The sequence below is a fragment of the Ornithodoros turicata genome, chromosome 1, assembly GCF_037126465.1.
Source record: "Ornithodoros turicata isolate Travis chromosome 1, ASM3712646v1, whole genome shotgun sequence".
NCBI classification, from domain to species: Eukaryota; Metazoa; Arthropoda; class Arachnida; order Ixodida; family Argasidae; genus Ornithodoros; species Ornithodoros turicata.
In genome coordinates, this window is record NC_088201.1 from 144,917,616 (window position 1) to 144,943,645 (window position 26,030).

The following is a 26,030-nucleotide window of genomic DNA, read 5'->3' on the forward strand; positions in this document are numbered from 1 at the left end:
GTTCTTTGCTCTCATCCGATCCTCCTCCCCGCCTTTCCTTCTACCCTCTCTCCGTAATATTTTCTATGGAGGAGCCCATTGGGAGCAGGCCACGTCCGTTCTCTTGTGTCTCCTATATGTCCGAAACACGCCATCCTTCCACCCTTCCAATCGTGTGTTCAGGGGGCACAAGGACGCAGCGTTGATCTCATGACTTTCACATGGCCACCAAGGCCATTCCATATCTCATTGCATCGCATTGAAAAGAGCGGAACGGTTTCATTTCCACTCCAGTTATAATTTCGTTGTTGCAATTCCAATCCCATTCCATTCTCAGATCTATAAAAGAGAAATGATTCCGGAATCGTACCAATTTTGGGATGGTTTCTCCGCAACCTTGGACAGGACATCGGCGAAGCCTTGCACGCCTACCAAAACGAATACATGATTATTCTGTCAGAGACGTTGCCCAATGCCGATTCCCGGTGTGTACAGCAGGATGTGGTTGCATGATCGACACAAAGAAACCACTGACGCCGTTGCTCTGGCCATCTATGAGAACGAAAGCGTTCCAGTCACGTGCATGCCATAGAGGAATAGTAAAAATGCTGATTGCGTACGTGTCAGCACGTGAAGCTTGTGATCCTATTTGTCACAAAATATTTACTGCGGGGCGGGGGGGGGGGGGGAGGCATGTTATACGGTGGTCGCCAAAACCGATATAAACTATTGACATGACCAATAGCAACCATACTGCTCGAACGATGCTAGAATTTCACTCTGAGAATACTTGCACATTCCGCTACAAACGCTGTAACTGGAAGGTAAGACGACACACACTCATTAGAAACCCTCGCTGTTATTTCTACGATACCCTGCGTCACCGATATTTCGCATTTCCAGCAATAGGGAGCTCAATGCTGCTTCTATGACCATTACCCATTGGGAAGGGGCTCATGGCACACCGCTCGTGTTGCATGTCAACTCTGCCGTGTAAGTCGTTAGCCTGGTTTGCTGGAATGGGCTCTCTCCGTAGCAAGGCAAGCTTGCGTCCAGGGCAGAGTAAACCTGAAGCCGCCTCCCCCCCCCCTTACCGCCATCAGAAGCCTTGTAAACAAAGAAATGAAAACGCTTATTTGCATTGTCGAGCTCGTAAATTCCAATTTTGCTTCGTTCACGCTTTATCCTGTCCAACCAACCTGCCAGGGCCTGCCGTTCGACGCCCTTTCTCGTGAGGGGGCATGGGGCGGCTGCCCCTCTCGCACCCCCGTCGCTAGGGCTCTGGCGCCGTTACAGGCTTTTCAAAACTTTCCAAATGTTTGTTTACTCTGGTGGAGGTTTGAATGCGCATTCTATAGCGCATAGTGTATATATATAGTGTATTGTATACCGGGTGTTTCAGTTAAATCCCCGGGCTAAATAATTCGTGAACGGGTGCACAATCCACGAACTTTCTTTTTTTACAAAGTATCTGTCCGATACCACCTATAAGCTGCACACCGTGTGAATGAGTGGGATGCGCTCATTATTAAAATAAAAATGCAAATGAGTTTCGTCAAAAAGCGTATCTTCTAAAGCAGGGGCGCTGTCGGCATTAAAATGTGTACTACCCCTTTTGGACCTTCAGTGGACACCTTTTAGAGAAAAATCTGCCACCGAAGCGGGTCATTTGTTGCAGTAATTATTGGTTTCGGTTTACGTATTTTGTCGCGGCTGGTCGCGGCGAAGCGCAAAAGGGCATATTTCATTGGTGTAATTCATTGGTGTAGTTCATTAATGTAAGGACGTTATTTATCGACGGATAAGGGAGTGAAGAGCGTCCTTTTGCGCTGCGCCGCGACCAGCCGCGACAAAAATACGGAAACCGAAACCAATTAATTACTGCAACAAATGACCCGCTTCGGTGGCAGATTTTTCTCTAAAAGGTGTCCATTGCAGGTCTCAAAAGGGGTAGTACCCATTTTAATGCCGACAGCGCCCTGCTTCAGAAGTTACGCTTTTTTACGAAACTCATTTGCATTTTTAATTTTAATAATGAGCGCCACCCACTCATTCACACGGTGTGCAGCTTGTAGGTGGTATCGGTCAGATACTTGTAAAAAAGAAAGTTCGTGGATTGGTGCACCCGTTCGCGAATTATTTAGCCCGGGGATTTAACTGAAACACCAGGTATATATAGTGTATAGTGTGAGTGTTCAACTTAAGAAGGAAAAGAAATGGAGTCCGTCAGCTCTCAAAATATTACTGCGCCGCATATAGGATTGCTGGGCACAGAGACTTCACTCTCTCCCCTCCGCCAGGTAGTGTAGTCCATCACATTCACTCTGCTTCCGTATTGGCTGTTAAAGGGACCGAAAAGTGAAAAATAACCCCATATTTTTGCCCACTGTCGTGCGCAACATCACAGAAAGCATTACTTCTCAATTCGGCATATTTTTTACGTATAAATATTTGAAGATTGCCGGAACATGGACGGTGCTGCTAGCGAACGGCGAAAAAGAGCAACTTGGGTTTCGGGTCCAGGGCTCCCAGGGATTGGTCAGCCCTTACCACGTCAGAGTTAATTTTGTAGAGAACAAAGTTGACGCACATTATCTTACAGCTAAACGCCATTTTAAAAATGACTCTCACTTCCATAGCTTTTACGTTAATAAAGCATTCAGCTACTTCGCCGCTACGAGCTACGATCCGCCGCGCCATCTGCAAGGCCATCTGTGTTATCGCGTTTATTGTTTACGTCGTTGGTGGTCACGCTGGTCGCGCGTAGCAGAAAGTGTAATACCCTAGTCGCACTAGCTTTCTCAACCACGGTTGAGTCGACTGCAGTCGAATGGCTCAACCACGGTTGGGTGAACTGAGCAACGAAATCAGTTTACACGGGCTTCTGTGAGCTCAGTTGAGAGTAGCGCTAGCAGCGTCGCCTGATGAGCAAACAGAGAAACCCCAAAACACATAACAATTTTAAATATTACGTCGTCAGAAAAAGATGGCTTTGGACGCTTTCCAGAGGTGTATAATGCCCCAAGGATGTGTGCTACTATGTATATGGAAGGATTACGTACGCAACTCGACATTTTTACTACTGTTTCGCATTTCCAACTGTACATTTCAGCCGAATCGCGAAATATGTTCACAACACTATTCGCGCGAACGCTTCTGCTGTACTCTTGCTCTTTCGTGCGTCGGCGTGCATTTTTCTTATCCGCGTTATTTAGTCTTTTATTTTGTTGTACATGTCATTGTCCTCGTTGAGTTCTACCATATTTCGTGTAATATTTCTTGTGCTGCCGTGTCTGTATTGTGCGTGGTACGTTCTGTTGGACAAGCGATGTGTTTGAGCAAACCGAAGAACGACGTGGTGCGAGAGAGGGTCAGGAATGTTTTTACGTACCTCCCCTACTCAGTCTCGACTGAGGAAAACAGAGTGTGAGCTGGATGCTGTGCGCGCGCGCGATAGAAAAGCGACGAAAGCGGAAACCAGCACGGCAACAGGTGAAAATTCTGACAGCAATAGCCCTGCGATTGTACACAAGGGAGAAGCAACTGCGCAGCTATTGACGGCCAGCGTCTTGGTCGGATACCCCACTGCCCAACCTCGCTGACGACTTCTTTAAACCGAAATGGACTATCGCGTCACCTGTGCAACGTTCAGCTACCATGGTGGGCGTTTGCCAAAGCATAGCTATGCGAGACACGGACATGAGGCAGGCTGTGCCTTTGCAAAGAGTGGCAGGTGCCCTTTATCGCCTATTGGCTTCTGCAGACAGCCTTTTGGTGTCAGCAGGCATTTTGTGAATTATGTGTACTGGGAGTTTTTACTTAGTGATTGTACAAACTACAAGTCCCAGTTCGTGAAACTCACAAGACAAGCAGAGCCACCTACGTCGGTTTGACGGAGTAACAGGACTCTCTCAAGATTTTGGACGGATGCCACATTGAGATGTGCTCTCAAAGAACCAAGGCTCATGCTATTACAACTACAAGGGCTGGTACATAGAGACAATGCAAGGGTTCATCGTGGGTCTAGTCATCCTATGTGACCAAAAGTGTTTCCTTTGCAGCCGTATATGATCAAGCTACACTCTGACGCAGTTTAATGCTTGACTGTCAGATGCAAGACACGTGGTTGAAAATGCATTTGGGAGAGTGCAAGCACAACCCTGCATCTTTCTAAAGGGGATTGAATGTGACATCAATAACTGTGACATGATAATCATGATAGAGGTTGCATTCTACATAACATGTGCAAAGGCATGAATGACAGTGCAGGACTGAATGCAGGACTACTCCCATCACGTCAGGGAAATTCCACAACATTCGACACCAGTTTCCACTGAAGGGTGGGGCATGTGTGCAGGATGCCATCGCATTGCACGTTTATGGAGCATCGCCTTCATTAATCGACATCTAGCGCGTCACCCCCACACCAAAAAGGGCCTCGAAAAGACCAACACAATTGTCTCCACCAAAGGACATCTCAGCATTAAACAAACCCTGCTTAAACGCTAAGCCTTTGCTTTGTGAAGTAATTATTAAAATGCCCATAAACCTATTAGATTGATTAGCATAGCAAAACGGCGCAGTATTGAAAATTTTTGCCGCAGCAAATAATGATGTTAAATGAGAGGTGCTGAAAGCGCCCATCATGCTTCAATAACATCGACGATTCCCCTCCTTCATCAGGAAAAGCCACCCTAGCTCTACGAGTTGGGAGATTGTGTACGTGTACTTGTTAAAGTTGCAGCCGAGGGCAACTGTGTGTCCGGTTGTATGAGGTTCGGTCATGTCCGTTGCACTTAGCTGCTAGTTTAGCAAGCAAAACTGTCCATCATAAGAAACAAATGTCCACATTATCAAATACAAAAAAAAATGAAGAAAGCAACACCAAGGACATTTTACAGTCTATGTTTATTTGAACTCTTATTTCATTTACTGGACACATCCATCAGGTGGACCCTGTTTGTTTTGCATGGTTTTTCTTCTTTGCCTCTTCGTCATCTTGAGGTTGGTTTTTCTACTGTTTTCTATTCACGTGTTCTGCAGTAGCTGACCCGAACACCTCTGTGGGAACTAGCTAGCAGACAGCCACACAGGAGGAAGCCCAGAGGTCAACTGTTTATTCGGGCGCATAACGCATGCCCGCTGTTGCGGTAGACATCGTCGTCGTCGTCGGTAGGAGGTCGCCACACCTCATATTTTTTAAAATCTCAATCAATCAAACAACGTTTTACAACACTATGACAGCATATTTATTGCGGGTAAGTGCATTCTATAAAGTGGATAATTTTTTGTCATGTTTCCTTATATGATAGATTTTATAACTACGGTAATATGCCTATGTTTTCTTGTTTTTTTCTCACGCAATGACTTTTTTCAGCTTAAGTAACAAAAGCCGAGAATCACTGACATAATACATTACACATATACATTTAATGAGGCTTTGCAAGGACAATGCACTGTTTAAAAGCTAAAAAACCAAACTACGTATGCAAAATTTCTCTGTTATGGAAAAAAGAAAATTATTGTGGTTCTTAGATATATTTACACAATGTGTTGTCTAGTTTCGTTTTCGTGTTCGTCTGACGTATGCCTCCCGTGTTTGTTCACTTTCAATTTGCGCACACTGCGTGTCTCGCGTAACACGCTTTTCCTTTACTTTTTCCCTTTTCCTTCACGAGTAAAAGTCGTTCTTGTTCGACTCTTGCTGTGGGCCTCTGTCTACTCATACCTGCGCAGCGCTAACAGGTTATGGCCCAGGACGCAAGTGAAGACGACAGGTCAGGATGCAAGAGAAGACGACAGCTCAGGACGTAAGTGAAGAGACAGTCCAGGACGCAAGTGAAGATAGCGACCGAAGCCCGAAGCGACGTTAGCGAAGCCAGACGCCAGGAACACAGAAGTAGTGCCTGGACGACAAAGCGATTCTGAGCGACGCATACCGAGACGGGGCGATAGTCAAACCAGAGAAGATTCAGCAGTCATGCTTTCAGCGACGAATTCAAGATCACGAAACTGAATTCAGAGAACTACCATGGCGTGGTCGATTAGGACGAAAGCTGCACTCGTACAAAGAATTGCTCGGAAGCAGTGGATCCTGGATACCCGGCTCAGAAATGACAGACGAGGAGAGGAAACACAATAACAAGGCCCTCACTTACCTGTTCCTTGTGGTAGAGGACAGTTATCTGGACGACATTGACACTTGCACAACCGCGAAGGAAGCGTGGAAATCCTTCGGGAAATTCACACGAAATACGGATTGCTGCACGTCCTACAACTCCTGCGAGATTTTGTGAATGTCCAGAAGAAGACGATGAACCGATGAAGGAGTACCTGAGCCGCTTGATGGACCTACATCGCAAGTTGACTAACGGTGGATACGGATTCACTAATAAAGAGGTTGCGCTTGTCATGCTGATGGGACCTGCCGGAATCTTACGAAGCCCTCATCCTCAAGTTGGAGCAGGACGAAGCCACACTCACCGCTAAGGAAGTGAAGGCAAGACTCTTGGTCGAGGAAAAACGCAAGAAACGTCGAGATGAAGGGCAGACGGACGGAGAGTGATGGTACAGCAAGAGCTCTGTTCACCAAACGGGAAGCTGAGATGATGTCCAACAAGTCAGTAGGCGACAACATGTCCAACATGTCTGAAGGGAAACCGTCTCTCTCGAGGCCGTGGAAATGAAGAGTATTCAAAAAGTAAGATACGATGTTGGAGGACGACGAGTGAGATGCTTCGCGTGCGGGGAAACTGGGACACATCGCCAAACACTGTGAAGAGGTTGATGACGACGCCACATCGCAGAAATCAACAGGACGACGACAAGCGAAAATGTGACTCACGCATCATTATCGGTGTCAGATACAAGATCTGGGAGTCATGCTGTTTGGTACATGGACAGCGGAGCTACAGACCATATGACATCAAATAGGTCGAAATTCGTGGAGTTCCAGCCATATGAATCTACTGTACACACAGCGAATCAAGACGTAATGAAAGTCCTCGGACTTGGCGAGGTGAAATTCCAACTAAAAGAAGAGTACGGTGGGAATTTCTTAACTCTCAAGGACGTGCTGCACGTACCCGAGCTAGACGGCAACATCCTATCTGTAGGGAAAAATTGAGGAACTTATTTCAAAGTAACATTCCACAATGGAAAAGCAGAAGTGCGACGGAGCAACGGTGAGACCATCTTATCGGCAACAAGGTCAGGGAAGATTATACACGGTAGAAGAGTTGTGCTCGTCATCGAGGCTATCGAAACGTGGTTGTGCTGCAGATGCATCGTTGTGGCACCGTCCGACTCAGCCATCTCCACCTGGATGCCGTATACCAGCTCTGTCCCAGAAAGCTTCAGAGCGATGAAGGAAGATGCTCGACGTGTGTGGAAGGCAAGCTCAGGAGAAGTAGTTTTCCGAGCAGTGACGTCACAGTGAGAGCTACAGCGCCGTTAGAACTGATCCACTCAGACGTGGGGAGTGTGACACCAACTTCGAAAGGAGGTTCGAAGTATTTCGTAACTTTTATTGATGAATACTCCAGATACGCAGTCGTGTACCCTATGAAAAGGAAGAACGAAGTCCTTAAAAAGTTTGATGAGTATAGACGGATGGTGGGAAAATCTTCACGGCACTACCATCAAGACCCTTCGAAGCGACAACGCTGGCGAATATGTTGGAGAAGACTTTATACAATACCTGACGAAATACGGGATAACACGACAGTTGACAGTGCCTGGCACACCGCAACAGAACGGTATAGCTGAGAGATACAACCAAACGCTGATGGACATGACGAGATGTCTGTTGATTGAGCCCGGCCTGACTAAAACACTTTGGGCAGATGCGCCGATACAGCAGCGCACATACGTAACAAGTGTCCTTCAAAAGCCGTCAACCATCAATTGCCCGGAAACACTATGGCTCAACCGAGAGGCCAAAATAGACTACCTTAGAGTCTATGGATGTCGAGCTTGGGCAGTACAGCGGAGACAACGCAGAAAGACGAAGTTGGACCCCAAAGTGGTCGAATGCAGGTCGAATGCATTCTTGTAGGTTATCCTGAGGTGTCAAAGGATACAAACTGTGGGACATGAAGAATGATGAATTCTCTTGAGCCGTGATGTTGTTTTCGACGAAGGCGCCATTTCCCTGCAACCCCGTGGCTGTCGAAACAGTCACGGAGCCAGTGACTGCGGAGTCATGTAACGACGACGGAATCGTAGTCGTAAATCTTGAAGTCAACGACGAAGACGAGGCCCCAAAGGAGACTCTATACGAGAACCCGAAGCAACAAGAAGTGAGATGCCAATGTGCAAACAGAGGACGAAGAGCTCGTCGATGAAGCAGGTCAAGTCGGAGGACGAAGTCGAACAGCTACCAAGACTATCTCAACGACTAGCGAACAAACCACCGGCCAAACTACTGTTACACGGTCACACAAGCGACCGCTATCCCGATCCTATCACTCTGGAAGAAGCATTGTCGATGCCTGATGGCAATTATAGGCAGGAGGCCATAGATGAAGAACTGGGAAATCTAGAGAGGAACGGTACGTGGGAAATTGTCCCAAGACCGCGCGATCAAGGAGTTGTCAAATGCAAGTGGATATTTCGAAAGAAATATGACGAGAACGGGAATCTACAACGGTAAAAAGCACGACTTGTCGCTTGTGGCTATTCTCAAGTCCAAGGAATTGATTTCAACGAAACTTATTCACCCGTTATAAAGATGAAGTCAATACGGATACTCCTTGCGGTTGCAATTGAGAGAGATTGGAAAATACATCAGGTTGACATTACAGCAGCATACCTGAACGCAATTCTAAAGGAAACCATATATATGGAGCAACCCACTATCTTGTGTAAAGAAGACCAGGACAACGTTTGCCTGTTAAAGAAAAGTCTTTATGGACTCCGTCAATCAGGGAGGGAGTGGAACATAAGATTGGACGAACTCCTAAAGAACGAAGACATGACAAGGTCAAAAGCAGATCCCTGCGTTTACTTTTGTGAAGACCTCATTATAGGTGTGTATGTGGACGACATACTCATCCTTGCGAAGACGGAGAGGAAAATTGAAGACTTTAAGCAGAAACTGCGAAGTGCATTCGAAGTAAAGGACCTTGGTGAAGCGAGCCACATACTGTCTATGAGCATCAGAAGAAATGAAGACGGAAGCCTGATCCTGGACCAAACGAAGTATGCTGAGGAGCTCGTGGAAACCTTTGGCATGAAAGATGCGAGGGAGCTTCGTCACCACTAGATCCAGGAATGAAGTACAAGAAAGCGTGTGATGACGACGAGGCAGCGAATGCATTGTCTCATCAGTACCGTCAAGCGATTGGAGGGCTACTTGATTTAGCTGGAGGGACGAGACCTGACTTGGCATTCGCAGCGTCATATATGAGTCAGTTTAATGTGAAGCCTACCGAACAGCATTGGAGCGGATTGAAGCACATGCTACGCTATCTCAAACAAACGAAAGACGTTGCGTTAACGTTTTCAAAGACTGGGAAGCAAATTGAAGCCTTCTGCGACGCAGACTGGGCGACTGATTGTGTTGACAGACGTTCTTTCAGTGGCTACGTTTTTACGCTAGCAGGTGCAGCGGTATCCTGGAGTAGCAAAAAGCAGACGTCAACCGCACTGTCAACAGTCGAAGCGGAGTATATCGCAATGTGCCACGCAACTAAAGAGGTCTTGTGGTTGCAACATTTTACGAAGGAAGTGGGAGCGAGTGAATTCATCGGTGAGCCACATACCCTCTTCGTTGATAATCAGGGTGCAATTGCGGTCGGAAATAATCAAGTGGTATCCGAACGCAACAAGCATATAGAGTTGCGACACTTCTTTCTCCGTGAGAATATCGAGAATGGACAATTGAAACTCCAGTACATCAGAACATCGGAAAATTACGCGGACATCATGACCAAGGCTCTGAATGGGAACAAGACACGCCGGCATTGTGAGAATCTGGGTCTTCATAAACATCAGACTCCGATACCATCGACAAGGGTTTTTGCGACGACACATTGAGGGAGGGTGTTAGATATATTTACACAATGTGTTGTCTAGTTTCGTTTTCGTGTTCGTCTGACGTATGCTCACGTGTTTGTTCACTTTCATCTTGCGCACACTGCGTGTCTCGCGTAACACGCTTTTCCTTCACTTTTTCCCTTTTCCTTCACGAGTAAAGTCGTTCCTTGTTCGACTCTTGCTGTGGCCTCTGTCTACTCATACCTGCGCAGCGCTAACAGTGGTGGCGGTGATTGAAAATAAGTCTGCATCGAATGAAACATTTCCTTGAGTTTGAGGAACACACAATATGAACTGAAGAAAATGTTTGCTCTTTCCACAGTACACCATCTCGCTTGCACCATTTTAATTTGCTTATCGAAGCATTTCTTGTTGCATTCTATTAACTCCTTCCTGCAGCCTCAGTACTTTTCTTTGAAACCTTCGTTCCTTTTTTCAGTTTTTGTAGCTGTCATTTCCACAGCTTTTAGAGCTCTAGGACCTGCATCATCACAGTCTGGTTTTTGGGCTACTTTCTCTGTGAGCTCTGTGCAGGTTCTGAACTTGTCTCTTGTTGCTCAGTTGTTTGTTCTTCAGGCTGGGATGCTGCAACAATGGTTTCCCTCTGGGTGTTCGTGTATAATTGGAACCTAGAAGATACACAAGAATGTGTGAAGCATGCAGTGAGCCGACATATTACTGAGGAAGATGACTCGATGTTTCCTGTGTATTTTTTTTATTTGTTTTGTCACTCCTTCAAAGTTTATCGGGACTACTTCCAACATGTGTTTGGTGGTGTGGTGTGTATGATGATGATGATGATGATGATGATTGGGAGTTTAATGGCGCATTGACAACAAAGATCATAATGCGCCATAAACTGAGGTATGATTGAGACGGTGGTGATGTTATGGTTATTTAAGAGTAAACACGATGAAAAGATGAGTGTATACGTGTAAGACTACAGAAGGCTAATAACGCCAACGTCTCTCAGGAAATCAAAGACGCTTCTAAAAGGGACGAGAGCCTCGTCCCAAGCAATAGGGCTGGGTGAAGAGGTAAGAAGTATTTATAAAATACCTTGAAGTGATGTTTGCGATGGATTTCATGATGTGTGCATGTGATGAGTATTTGTACAACAGACAGGAGCTGACCACAGTGCGCACACTGAGGTGGCTCCTCTCCTCGAAGTAAGAACCCGTGTGTAAGGTACGTATGGCCCATACGTAACCTTGCTCGTAAAGTGCACAACAGGCGGTTTTCCAACCGGTCTCCTGTATCCTGAATGTGAGGTTTAATTAAGTGGAGCTTGTTATTTGCTTGTGTGTTCCAAAAGGCTTGCCACATTCTGTGCAGTGATTTCTTGAGTGCGGATCTCATGTCTTGCACGGACATCTCAAAAGGTGTGATGTCATTTTGGAGAGCAGCTGCAGCTGCTTGATCTGCTAACTCATTGCCTTTGATGCCCACGTGGCTGGGCACCCAGCATAGGATGAGGGTACCCCTTTGTTGTTATCAAACTGGCTAAAGATCTTGCTCGCTGCACAAGAAAGTTCTTTGTTGTATGCTGACTACAAATTGCGTTAATGGAACTCAAGGAGTCTGTATATATAACAGAGGACTTTATGGAATCTTGAAGGATGTAGTTGAGAGCCAAGATAATGGCGTAAACCTCGGCAGTAAAAATTGATGCAAATGTTTTTATACGATGAGACCTTGTGTGCGCGCCACAAATCATGGCACAAGTCACTCGTGCACTAGACTTGGACCCATCTGTGTAAATCTCAGTATGGTTATCAAAGCTGTCTTTCAAGTGTGCAAACTCTTGTTGAAGTACTGATGAGGCACTGTCTTGTTTCTTGTATTTTGCCAAAGAGATGTCACACCTTGGAGGTGGTTCCCAGGGTGGGAGCTTTCTGCTACATTCTACAACTTGTAGGTCACAGGACGAGAAACCGTGGCAATCAAACTCTGATGCAATTCGGAAAGAGAATGGAGGGACGACAGAGGCCTTGTTAATGAACAGCTGTTTAAAGCGTGTGTGCTTGACGCAAGTCGAGGCTGGATTTTGGGGTAGACTATGTATTCTAAGCGCGCACGACGTACCGAGGTAAGAACGCCGTCTTTTCAAGGAGCATTCCTTCGATTCAACATATAGACTCTGTACTGGAGACGTTCGGAAGGCGCCAAGCACGAGCCTGAGCCCCTGGTGATGGACAGGGTCCAGGGCTTTCAACACCGACTCTCGAGCAGAACCGTAGACAAAGGACCCATAATCCATTTTGGAACGAATACATGCAGTATGTATACACTTGGTGAAGTGTTTCCTGGTGTGCACCCCAAGATCTGTGAGAAATGATTTTTAAAATGTTTAGTGACTTGACACACTTTATCTTTAGGTTTTGGATATGAGCCTTGAAGGTCAGCTTCGAGTCGAAAGTAATGCCAAGAAATTTGGCTTCTGGTTGAACAAGGATATCTTGTCGGTTAAGCTGCAGCGTAGGTGGTGAAAACAGTCCTCTAATCCTGGAGAAATGGACACACACAGTTTTCTCAGCTGAGAATTTAAACCCATTTGATGAAGGCCACTTGGCCTAATTGTTGATGGCCACCTGCATCTGTCGTTCGCATATTGACAGGTTCGCGGAGCAACAAGATATTTGAATGTCATCCACGTAGAAGGAGTAAGATATGGAGGGTGGGATGACATTGGTCACAGTGTTGATTTTCACAATAAATAAAACAACACTGAGAACGGATCCCTGCGGGACACCGTTCTCTTGTACGAAGGGGCGGGATAGAGTGGTTCCCAGTCGCGCTCTAAAGGATCTGTGCTGGTTGAAGTTTGCAATGAATCTAAGGAGTCTGCCTCCACGCCAAAAGAGTTAAGATCCTGCAGAATACCGTGTCGCCACGCGGTGCCATACGCCTTTCTCCTAAATCAAAGAAAACTGACAAGCAACGTTGTCGTTCGACGAAGGCTTCACGAATAGTGGTTTCCAGCCCAACGAGGTAATCTACAGTGGAGCACCCCGTTCGAAAACCACATTGAAATTCAGAAAGGCACTTATTTTCTTCCAGAAGATGAACCAGCCGGTTATTGACCATTCGCTCAAACGTCTTTCCAATACAACTCGTAAGAGCGATAGGTCTGTAACTGGCCGGATTCGATGCTTCCTTTGTTGGCTGAGAAGGGGAATGACAGTAGCCGTCTTTCATAATAATGGTAATGTTCCCTCTGCCCAAACGCGGTTAAAGAAATTGAGCAACAATTTTTTTGATTCATCAGACAAGTGGCTTTAGCGGCGAATAGGAATCGCAGAAGCTCCACCTTCGTGAACGGCTGGTTGTACAGGTACTATCACCACACTCATTGGAATTTTCCGCTTCTCAGCATTTGTTTTTACTCTAAGAAATTCGGGACGTGTAATGGGATGAATCAGAGATGCGTTCAAAATGTTCTCGAGCGTACCGCCTGTTCTTCACGGCTGCCGAACACCTGCCCGTTGACTTCTAAAAGAGGGATTGTATTACTACGGTGTTCTCCCTCTGATGTTGCGTCTGTCCCACACCACTTGGATGGGGCTACTGCAAGATAGAGAGGACACGAGTTGCGCAGAGATGACCGCTTTGCTTGTTTCAGCGTCCATCTGGCCTTGGCTCTCGCCTTTTTAAACAAAAGAAGATTTTGTGATGTGGGGTATCTCAGAAATGTACCCCACGCACGATTTTGAACGTTACGAGTTTTTGCACTCGATGTTCACCATGGCTTCGGTCGTTTCGGTAGACGACCGAAGTCTGGGGAATGGATTGTGTTGCTGCACGAGGATGACGTTGGTAATTACAGTTGTTGGCCTCTTCAATCGACATCCTCTCCACAGGGATTAACGAGCAGTCACATTTTTCAGAGAAAGCATTCCAGTCAGCATGTTGGAGCTTCCATCTAGGGGGGCGTGCAGTCAGACTATTGACTGCACAGATATATTTCAGGATCACTGGAAAGTGATCACTTCCCAAGTGGGGATTTCTTCTACACTCCATTCTATATCTTGATATAGAGATGGACTGCAAGGTGATAAATCTAAGACGGAGAAAGACTGACTTGAACAGTGGATCTACGCCGGTGCTCCTGTATTTAAAAGACAGATGGAGGTCGATAACAAGACATTTTCCACAATCTTCCCTCGGCCTGTCGGTTCTTGTACAGCCCAAAGTACGATTGTGGGCATTAAAGTCGCTAGGAGTATACATGGAGTTGGAAGTTGGCTGATTAGTGTTCAATAATCTCGCTGTCCAAAACTTCCTGATGGTGCAAATAGACCGAGCTGATGGTGACATTTCCTGTCAAGGACCCATCTGCGCGGCTACGGCTTCCAAGGTTTCTGTAACCAAGTGGATTCTGTGACGGAACAGCCCCCCATGTGTGACGATAGCCACACCGGCCAGATGCGCGATCGGCGTCTAGTTCGATCCATTCGAAATACATTGTGTCTACGGATTGGGCTTTGGTGGTGTCGTGTGTGTTAGTATGTTTCTTGAAGGTAAAAACAATGCTGCATTGTACTTGTCGAAAGAGATCGATATTGTCGTCTAGATCGGAAGTAACCACGGCCAGTTCCATTGGAGGAAGTGGTTCATAACAGTCCCAGTTGAAAAGGAGGAAAAGAAAATCGCAGCAACTGGGTCACGGACTAGCAAAGACTTGCTACCATTTAGGAGGTTGGACCCTTCGCGCAAGGTTGTTTCTCTGTTCATTCCCTTTGAAACCCCTTCCTCGTCTTTTTTCTCGTTTTTGTTTCCTTGTGAACGAATACTGGGGAGGCCGACGATGACTTCTGCGACATGCAGTCGTCATCGTCGACCTCCATATTTGGATGCCTTTTGAGAAGGGGTTTTTACGACACCGTCCCAAAACTGACTGTGTGCCATCGGGCCTTAGATGAGGCCGTGGCTGTTTCTTTGTGGCCAGTTGAATGGCTGGGTTTCCGTCACGGCAGAAGACACTGGAGTGCCTCCAGCTTTCTGAGGTTGGGGAGTGTGGACTGGGGACTCAGGACTCGAAAAACAGGTCTGTGTCTCCACGGACTTCCTCGGTGGCACCACTCACCTATGCACCACGTCGGAAAACTTAGTTTCCATCTGAACTCGAGCTGTGCTCGTGCCGCTTTATAGTTATAAGTTCTGTTCTGTCTTTATGTTCAATATTTCTGTTTCTTCGTTCCACCGTGGGCTGGACCAAGAATAGACCGGGTGCCCCCCCCCCTCACAGTTAGCAAATGGAAGTAAGTCTTTGTGCACGATTCAGGCGAGTGTTCCTTGCCAGCATATCTGGGACACATCAACGGCCCTCGACAGCCATGGGAGCTGTGCCCAAAACCGCTGGCATTTGAAACAGCGGCGAGGATTAGGAATAAATGGTCTGACATGGCAATTGACATAACCCGGCTTTGATGTTAGAAGGAAGTGTGTGGCAGCTTGAACAACAGGATGACGATGCTTTGTCGGGATCTCCTTTCCATCGCTCCACATAATTATTATCCGTTTGGTAGAGACGACACCTTGCTCTTCAAGCCCTCTTCATTTCAGTTTCACTGCACTCGATTAACTCTTCTTCGGAAATGCCTCCCTTAACGTGTGCAGCTTTCGGTGGTTGTAACTGAGATCAGGTATCTCCCCAATGTTCTTTAGAGATTGCAGTGCTGTACTTTGTTGTTTGTTGTCGACCTCCACCTGAATGTCTCCTAGCTGAGTTTCTGGCCTGAAAGGACTTTCCTAACTTCGTGTTCGAGTGCCCTAGCAACAAGGAAAGGAGATACTTTAGACAGTTGTCTAGCCTCGTAATCTAGTGGAGAACCAGGAACTTGGCAAACCAAGGTTCGGACAACTTAGGTCAGAAAAATTCAATGTTCGTTATTCGGTGCGGCTCCTATTCGGGCGCCGATCGTTTTTTTTTTTTTTAGGTGATTGTGTCCATAGAAACAATGAATGCCATTCGGTGGAGACGTCCTGCCGCCCACCACGGAGCCCAACCAGGGGACCGCACACCACGCAGTAGCAGGTACCTCTGAATGATACCCAAGTGCAGCTTTCTGGAGAGTGAAAAGAACTGCCCAAGGTTGACCCTTGCCACCAAAGAAGGTGAAAGAGGAAGGGAGCGAGGAGGAGAGAGGATAAAGAGAAAGCAATGAAAAGTGAGATGGCGACTGGCTGAATAGTCCTGGCCGGGCCTTCCAGGACCACCCGTCTATGGGAAGCAGGGGCCAACGCAGTGTGTTGTTTTCCCGGAGGGGCCCCGAAGGGTCCAAACCAACCTCGAGTCCACTCAACTGCCAGGATCCCCCTTTCCCCAGACACGAGAAAGCCACGCACAGCTATACGTGGGGGTCTCCCTCCTGGGCGACCCAACCGTGAATGCAGCTGCTACTGCTACTGCTACGGTACTGCGGCTGCTGCCGGCGATGGGGCGCCAAGTTCCCGACGCCGGGATCACAAACACATACACAGGGGATAAATAGCATGCATAACAAATGACATACAATACACACAAGCTCTGTTATTGTATTTTCTTGTTGCACATAAATCTCCTGACTATGAATCCCCACCCGCTAGTTGCCTTGCTATGCTTAGTAGTAATATGCATATGATTACATGCAGCATTGCCAGCACTGGCACTGATTTCCAGCTTAGTAAATGCTCATCCATATTTATCATTTTAGTGACTTTATTTTTTACCACATAATAATGCCTTTACAAACTATTACATGTTTTAAGCACATGCTTGGTTCACACGAGTTCAGAACAAGCAGTGATGTACTAACTACAACACATATTATTCCAGCGAAGAGGACGTACACACCCCATTTCCATATCCCCTCATCATCCTGAAGCAGGTCAGTCAGATGCAGAGTTCCACACATCATATCAGCACACAGATTCAGATTGCAGCTGTGGTTATGCTCACCAATCATGACATCACATCACTGTTTCTGAAGTAGTCGTCTTATAGCAGTGCGAAACCGTGCAGTGTGGCTGTAGTTTTCATAGGTGAAGCTGGAAATTCAAGTATGACATGTTATCAGTTGTACCAAATAGTATGAAACATCGAAAAGGAACAGCATGTACATCATACGCGCTCGCAGGAATGCGACGAAAACGCCACTGATCGCACAGAATCATCTACCAACATGTTGTGGTAGCTGGATAAAATAGACGTAGCTATGACATACACAACAAAGCAAGCAGAAACAAGAAGTGAAGTAACTGAGTTTCCTACCAGTATTCGATCGTCAGGTTTTCTATTTTAACCCACACTTGCTTGCCGACGAAAACCGCAGTAGCTGTCTCGACGCGGTCGTAATCGGCGGCGTTTCTTTTCTGGCCTCTTTGGTCCCCGATACGGCTACATTGTCTTCCCAGGGGTTTATCAAGTTCATCGTCATGGCATCTGACCAAACGAAGTGTGTTTTACTGCACGGCAGCTCACTTATTGCTTCCGACGGCACTACAGTAGCTGAAGTGGAGTCCGCCATCTTGCTTTTCAGTTGACCCGACCGTGGTTGAGGAGGTCGGTCGAAACTCAACCGTGGTTGTGCAGTCAACCACGGTTGGCGCTGCAGTGTAACACTCTCAACCACGGTTCAACCGGAGTTCAACCGGAGTTCAACCGTGGTCGACTCAACCGTGGTTGAGAGCGCTAGTGTAACTAGGTATAAGTGAATGACATGTTCGTGGCTGTTGTGTCAATTATTCCACAGACCTACATATGCCTGGTGTTGTTTTGGTGTTGAGGGATGCAAAAATCATGTTCGTTCACCATCGGCGGCGGGCGTTTTCTACCACAAGATTCAACAGGAGAGTGCGCGAAAACGAATGTGGTTCGAAACACTCGGTTATTAGATGTAGCAGTCGTGTCGTGTGTGCTGAGCTCCTCTTGCTGCCGATGACTACGAATATGCCGTAGAAGGCGAATTGCGAAGACGTAACGAAGCACACTGATGCTCAGTACCCAGTGATTTTGGTTCACCGAGGTGACGAGTTCAACACAACGTCTTAGGTACGTACAGGCGTCACACATGTATAAATTATAATATAGCGATGACGTATTCCATTTAACTTGCGTTATTCTACTTGTCCCGTACTCAACAGTGTCAACATCAACAAATTTAATTTTAGGGGCCTTCCAGTGTTGAAGTGGCGCAAGACTGCTTAGTGTGTGTGTGATCCAGGCACTCAAGTTGAATTGACAGAAATAGCTGAAAGAAGGTATGCAAAGTCCACAGATGGAAGCACTAGATTTGTTACGTGTTGCAGACTTTGTGACATTTTTTGGAGTCTTTGGACAAGTGCAGAACATTAGTATGACGTCAACAATAGGAGAAGAAACCGATGAGTACTACTATAGCTTGTTTGAAGGGTACAAGAATACTTCCTGTTGAGGTGTAGTTATGACTTTATGACTAAGGAACGCTAATTAATTTTCTAGAGATGCATCCTCTACACTTGAATGCCCCATGAAACAGCGAACGTTCATTGTCTTTGAAGCCTCACTACTGGAATTGTTCAATGTGTGTAAGAGCTGTAGTGAGCCATGCAAGGTTACCACATCATATTGGTCCTAAATTTGCAGAGTTCCCATGTCTCGAACGCAGCTGTCATTTCTCTTTATTGCTCTTCCGATCCTACCTTCTCAGAGATTAGTGTGGTTCACCATACACTGCATGGGCACTGCCTTTCTCTACTCATGCTTTCGATTTCTTGTTCTGTTGAATAAATCTTCACTTTAGTTTGCAGCCATCACGCTGTCTACTGTGTTTGAGCCTCATCTATATTTATGTGCTATAACGGTATAGCACATCAACATGCCAACAACCTACCAACAACTACCAAACAACCTTGCCTAGTCCTACTTTTGAAGGAAACTACACGATGTGGTTACATCCACATATATATAGTTTTAGTCGACGGAGATTGCTGTTTTTGTACAACCTTCATTGTGCATTTCTTTTGTTTCACTTAGCATGCCTGAAGAAATGTTCTCATCTTCATCAAGATGACAGGTCATTGTTTGATCTGCAGCATTATTGTTCCTGTAATCTTTTCACCAACAGAGAACACAAAAGTGAACAAATGGTAAAATATAACTAGCTTGTTAAATTCAAAAACAAAAGGCAAAACTGTTTATACGTCTCTTGTTTATTTTGTTGCAGGTTTTACAACTCTATCAAGTACGTCAAAACATCAGAGGGCAGGAAGTCCTACTCTGTTTCCTAAATCCCTGGACAATAAAAAAAGAAAGATATAGTTTGAGTTGTGACAAAACGTTGCTTCTGCTCTTATATTATATTTCAATCAAATGTTACGATGCATTTGTGGTGTACACTGAAGCCAGTTTCAATTTGCAGGGCTGTCAAAAGTACTTTACAAAAGTACATCTCAATTACAGTGACAGAGAACTTATGCAATAAATTATTTAGCCATTTTGAGTACTATGCACACCAATGGTGCATGGTTAACTTTGAACCCAGATCAAGGGTTAATAACAATTGAAGTCAGCCCTCAATCCTTCTTTACAAATGTTAGTTGTGACGTGATAATGAATCAGTTACAAGTACTCCGTTTAGCAAAACAGAGTTAATTAAGTGTTAAATCCCAATCTTGGTTCAAATGTTAATTGACATTTCGAAACGTGGTCACTAAGAAGTATACTAAAAGGTTATGAACACAGTTCAGCTGAATGACACTGATGAAAATTATCTTACTTACTCCTCACATATACAATTGAGACATCAGTATAACCTACAAATACATCTATGCCCACAGGTTACTTAACCCTTCAGGAACAAACTAGAAATTATAATATGCTGTAACAGCAAAGAAAAAGCAATGAGAAAAACTTGCAGCAAGCACGAAATGAAAATATGTTGACATCAACATTTCTACAAGTCTGCGCACTGATGGGAAAGCATCTCTAATTGAATGCATGACGCAGATCGAGATCCAGTGGAGTACTTTCTATTGTATTTTCTCGGAGCACCCCATATCCTTCTTGTGAATGGAAGTCAGGTGGTATAACGAATTTCCTGCAGAAATAAGGGTTTTCCGTCCAGTTTGCCGTTCAAGTAGCGCGTAAAGACCACACGGCGCTGCCGTGTATGTTGCTCTTCGGTTTCTCGGATGCATGTAAAAGACACTTGCAGTATACTCACTTCGGTGTCAAGGCACAGTATTTCGTTAGTTCTGATGCAATTGTCTGTCTGCCTTCCACACGCATTCTCTACCTGTCGGCAGCAAAGACCGTAGTATCCATCCATAGTATCCGTCGGTTTGCATTTCACACACGAACACCTGCACGACGAAAAAACAGCGCTTGCTTCGGCTTACACAAGTGCTTCTCCCTGATACACGGAAATTTCACAAAGCAGTGCATGTTCACGGCACGGTGAGCTACTGCTGAGGACGAATGTGACTCCGATTAATCTCTGGACGAGAAATCTTCTGCTGTGAAGAACACACTTTCCACCACGCTAACGCACGAACAACAGTTCTGTGTGAGCGACAGTTGTCGAATGCGGAATTCCAGCGCACTCATGTTCAAGAGACTCGACATTCTCGACGTAGAAAGTGGTCACAAATGCCTACTGCCATTTTCGCATTAGCGCCCAGAAGTGCGCGTATTACATGCGTCTTCGACAGATGGCGCGGGGTCATGCAATTGTTGACAGACTGCTCGGTTTCCTACTAGGTCCCTGGACATGCAATTATGAAAAATTCGATTTCAGAAAAACTACAGCGATTTCAGCGGAGCTCTTTGATATTTGAACTTTTGAAGGTTCAAGCTTTTCGCTGAACATAAAGTTTCGATAGGTTTATATTCACTTTTCGGTCCCTTTATGACAGGTCGCATGACACTACGTGAGCCCTTCCCCATTGTGGCTCTGCAGTATTTCTCCTGGCACGCTGTTGTGTCTCCTTATCTCCAACGGCGTATGTAGACGGACTACTAGATTTCTAGTGCACTATAGTGCACTATGCATTGAATTAAATATTGCAAAGCGTGCTACAGGTTATTAAAAGTGTCTTTTCGTTTACTTACAGACTGCTCACAAACCAATCTATGCCCTGCATCCGCTGACTGCTGGGTAGGAGTCTGCTCATGCTACCCCGGTAAAAAGCCGGTGGCGGGACTGCCAGTCTTCCGGTAATTAAACTTGATTGGGGCCTATTTCACGTATTCAGAGGCAGGGAGGTCACACCTTGAATATCCAATGCTTTTATGTGTTTAGAATATCGTGCAAAATTATGATGAACAACGGTAATGCATCGGATGGTGTGAAAGTACTCGACCCTGAATTTGAATGTTCCACTTTGACCGTTTTCGTCCTCGTATGTCGCGCATGTTGTTTTAAAAGGCATTCTTGTGCTTTTTTTCATACCTTTGTATACACCGAGTGCAACAGTCGTAAATTTGGTCGCGCATGTGATAGATGTTGTGTAACATTTAAAAAATTTGTTCGCCATTTCAACGCTTCATTTCTGTGGATGTAGATGTCCATTCTCGCAAAACTTGGCATCAAGCGGCTCAGGTTCTAGCGCGCTTCAATTTTATGTGCAGGGTGTCCCAGCTAAATGCGAAGAGATTTTTTTCTAATATATCTATCACCTTTATCGGGATGAAGTCAGTTGCTATATAGCATATGCTGAAGGGCTCTCCCTCGGGCGCACCAGCAAACTCCTAATGCACTGTCCGAATTAACTTTTTAATTATAAAATGCTACGAAGCTGTCCCAATGAGAACATCTAATCTCTTTGGTGACCTGATATCGTAGCCGTTTTCAAAACAAAAGTCCGTCCAATAAACCGTCTGCAAAAAAAAAGTCGTGAAGTAGCACGTTTTTCTTTCTTTATTATGTTCATTGCGCGTCTCTAGGGACGCGTCTTACCTTCACTCCCAATGTGAGAGGGTGAAGGAGCACAATGCCGCCTCATGCCTCGAAGATGAGCTTTATCTTGCGGGAAAAAAATGTAGCCGCGTTTACATGAACTCGACAGAGCGGATCGAGTCGAGCTGCCAGCGCAGTAAGAGCGTCTTCCGGTTCCCGTTTCTGCTCAGGCCTGCCGTCGCCTGCGTAGAGCGATGGCTGTACTCGATTTCACAGTTCCTCGAGTCCGGCGAACTCGACCCGACAGCGTTTATATGCACTTCGCCCGTCGAGTCGAGCGCGTTAACACATCGCATGCTGTCGAGTTGACTTAACTCGACACGACGCAGAGTCAGCTCGACCCGACAGCGTTTACATGAAAGAGTTAACTCGACAGTTCAACTCAACCCGCTCCTGTCGAGTTCATGTAAACGCGGCTCGTATCGGGTGACGCTATCGCAACTGCCCTTATCTTTTTCCAGGATGCAAGAGCTCTCTCAGAGCTCCGGTGAGAGCGAGGAGATAGTGTGCTCTGTCACCCTCGCCACCATAGACGTGTCTCCGAAGATGCGCAATAAACAAAAGAAAAAAAAATGGTGTTCCTCCTCGAATTTTTTGCGGACGATCTGTCGAACGGATTTTTATGCTGAAAACGGTTACGGTATCAGGTGACCGAAGGGACCAGATGTTCTCATTGGGACAACTTCGTATATTTTATAATTAAGAAGTTATTTATAGGACATTGCCTTAGGAGTTTGTTGGTGCCCTCTTAATGAGTGCCCTTCAGCACATGCTATATTGATATTGACTTCATCTCGAAAAAGTGATATCTATATATCTCTTAAAAATCTGTTCGCATTTAACTGGGACACCCTGTATCAATCATGCGTGAACCGCAGTGTGCAGTTGCCTGCTGACTCAATCAACAACAACAACATCATTATTTTAATGATTATGATTGGGGTGTTTCACAACCAAGCGCGGTGCTCTACCCCTTCGCTTGCGGTAATGTGGTTACATATACAGGGTGTTTGCTCTAACGTGTTCAGAAATTGTATTTAAAGCGAGCGATAAGAGAGAAACGAGCGCTACTTTTCAGCTACTTGACTAGGAAACAGGTGCTACTAGTGAAGCAGTACCTGTTTCTTACTCAAGTAGCAGAAAAGTACCACTTGCTTTTCTTTTATCGCTCGCTTTAAATATAATTTCTGTACACGTTAGAGCAAACACCCTGTATAATCACACCCTGTGTCGCCTCACAGTGTGTAGCGCAGTACCACAGTGTCAGAAAACTTGAGAAATTCCTTTACAGTTGGGCATTGGTAGGCTGGATTTGACCAATTAATTTTGATATAGTGAGAAGGCAGTGTCTAGCTGATTTGAAGACGTCGAATATGTGGTTCTGAAAGGTTGGTAGCGCGTGCAATTGGATAAACGAGTATGTGCTCTAGATCAGTAAACTGTTGAAGTGGGGTATTTGGTAACCCACAGTAATCCTGAAGCAGCAACTAGGACATGGACAGATAACTGAACAGGAGTACAGTTTTACTTACAATTAAAGGGTAAACAAATCAACTCTCATTTTTATACATTCTTAAGAACTTTGTGCTGCTAATCTTGAACCTGTTCCTCTCGAGGAATGTTGATCTTCTTGGTAGTCTGGATATCTTATCTCTGAAGACAACAAATCAACAGCCAACAATCAATATAATTCTTCTATCTCCCTCGAAAGCTCAACTTTAAAACGTGCTTTTAACTCTGTTTCTGAATTGAGTGCGAGGCAATATACTTAGGCCAGACAGGGAGATGCCTAAACATTAGACTAAAGGAACACAAATACACGATAAAGAAGTCCACACCATCAGGACTGTTGGCTCTAAATTGCAAGGATTGCAAGTGCGCGCCTCAATTCAGAGACTCGGTTGCAAAACCACATTTTAAAGATCAACGTTCAAGGGGGATACAAGAAGCACATGGAATAGGAAAGGAGGCCAAAGGATTGTGTGTAAGCTGACCTTCTGCTGATTTGTTGTCTTCGGAGATAAGATAGCTAGACTTCCTAGAAGATCAACATTCCTCAATGAGAACAGGTTCAAGATTCTCCACATCAAGTTCTTAAATATGAATTCTCTACCTTCTGGTTGTAAGAAAAGCGTTACTCCTGTTCATTTTTCTGTCCGTGTCGTCCTCGTGCTGCTTAAAGGTAAGTGTGCTCAAGATCTTTTAGATCCCAGCAAGAAAGTCACCTTGTCGCTAGCGGTGGCTGCGGTGATCTGTAAAAGCCACTTTGAGTCGTATCCGATAGATTAATACAGCGTCTTGACGACAGGTGTCTTGTGGCATCCAAAAAGCGAACGTTAGGCCGACTCTTGCAAGCAAAAATGGGGAGAGAATGCCAGTTGTCCATTGGCGGGAAGCCATTGGTGCCACTAGACGTTGAAGCTGAGACGAGAGGGATGTGCCCGGAATCCACCATTAAGAATAAACCGCTTAAAAATAAAACACTTAAATTCGCACTCTTAAAAATAACAACTTTATTGTGAGCTGATGAACTGTGAGTTTCATAGCCGAGAGCGTTACTCTACCCCATTGCTGGTTGTAATGTGGGGAATGAAACAATAATCCCCTTCAAAATAATGAGCCCCTTTCAAATATAAAACGAGCCCCTGAGAAATAATGAGCCCTTTCAAGGTCCTATGGTGTCCAAAAAGGTCAAAAGAGCTATGAGGACAGAGTGCTGGTGTGCTGGATTTCGCCATAAACCAAGCGATTTTGAGAGAGGTGGGGGACAGTCCAGCAGAGTGCGGTTCGGGAAGGTAGGTAGTGTGGGCAATGAAGAAATATGTCCGCTGGATCTTCTAGAGAACCGCAGTGACAGCATCTGGGAGAGTCAACTTGTCTCAAGCGGTAATGCTACTGCGCTGTGAAGACTACATCGAGTCGCATTCGATGAATTAATGCAGCGTCTTGACTGTTCAAAATAAATCTCCAAAAATAAACTGCTTAAAATACCCGCTTAAAGATCAAAGCTTACGAATCCACCATTAAAAACAAACGGTTTGGAAAGCCACCCTTCTAGCACGGAGGCAGATTTATTGTATTCTGCGTTGGGTTAGATCAGGTTATAGCAGATTAGTTTACTTTAGCTTCAGTTAGTACGGGTTAGTTTAGGCTCGTTTGCTCTTGTGAGGTTCGTTGAATTCCCTTGCCTGGAGTTCGCCATGCTTTGGGAGGTGCGGGCATAAAACTGAGAGCCGATTTCACCTCACTTTTTAAAGGTATATTCTTAAGCGTAGCTTTTTGGCGATTTGTAATTCAAGTTGAATAGTGTTGCAGATTATCTTTACCGTGGATTTCTTTCAGGCTATATTGTGGACGTTCTATTTTTAACGGTAGACTGTTGCCGTTTATTCTTGAGCGTTTAATTTTAATGGTTCCATATCGCCTACACCCAGACCAGAGAAGTCGCTGTGCATTATCTCTCCTCTTAGCCCCTCATACTGAAGGAAACGTGGTAAAGTGCGAAATTGAGAAGTGTCTTTGCTACCGTGTCCGAGCGCACTTTTGTTGCCTTTTTGGAAGCGAATAAAGTTACGGCTGAACCAAACACACCTTCCCGATTTTGCTCTCTTTCTTTCCTCTCTCTCTCTCTCTCTCTCTCTCTCTCTTCGTTTCACTGCTGTGTCGCTGGCGGCGTGACCACTGCCAACGCCACCTAGATACACAAGGCCTGCTTATTGCCTCCTCTCCCTCCTTCGCTACGTGGACACATAAAGTCAGAATTCGTCTGCTACAGCGATTGGCCGCATTGCGAATCCAAGAACTCTCAAATGATTGCAGCTATCTTGAGTTGAATCTGTAGACAAAAAGTGCAACATGCGTTCCAGAAAATCAACATTGAGAAACATATGGGACCGTTTTGCGCTTTATTTTAAAGTTGTCCCATTTAGTACGCGGCGACGTTCAATCACTACTCGCAGACCACGGTGGTTCGTCTCCATGGCTACGACCGCTGAAAGCACGCTCGTGATTGGCTACGGCCGTTGAAAACACGATTCCGGTTGGCTGACTCTTGGTCGTTACATTACGTCGACGAGTGAACAGGCTTTCTCGGTC

The 26,030-nt window shown here is 45.5% G+C and overlaps 1 protein-coding gene across 1 annotated transcript in view; it reads left to right on the forward strand.

Moving 5' to 3' along the window:
* The window catches only part of LOC135386441 (uncharacterized), a 97,111-nt gene extending 75,914 nt beyond the window's left edge, over positions 1-21,197 (forward strand). The window contains exon 5 of the mRNA XM_064616353.1: positions 21,091-21,197. Within this exon, the coding sequence (XP_064472423.1) occupies positions 21,091-21,197 (107 nt within the window). The remainder of the gene's footprint in view (positions 1-21,090) is intronic.
* Positions 21,198-26,030: the final 4,833 nt, after the last annotated feature.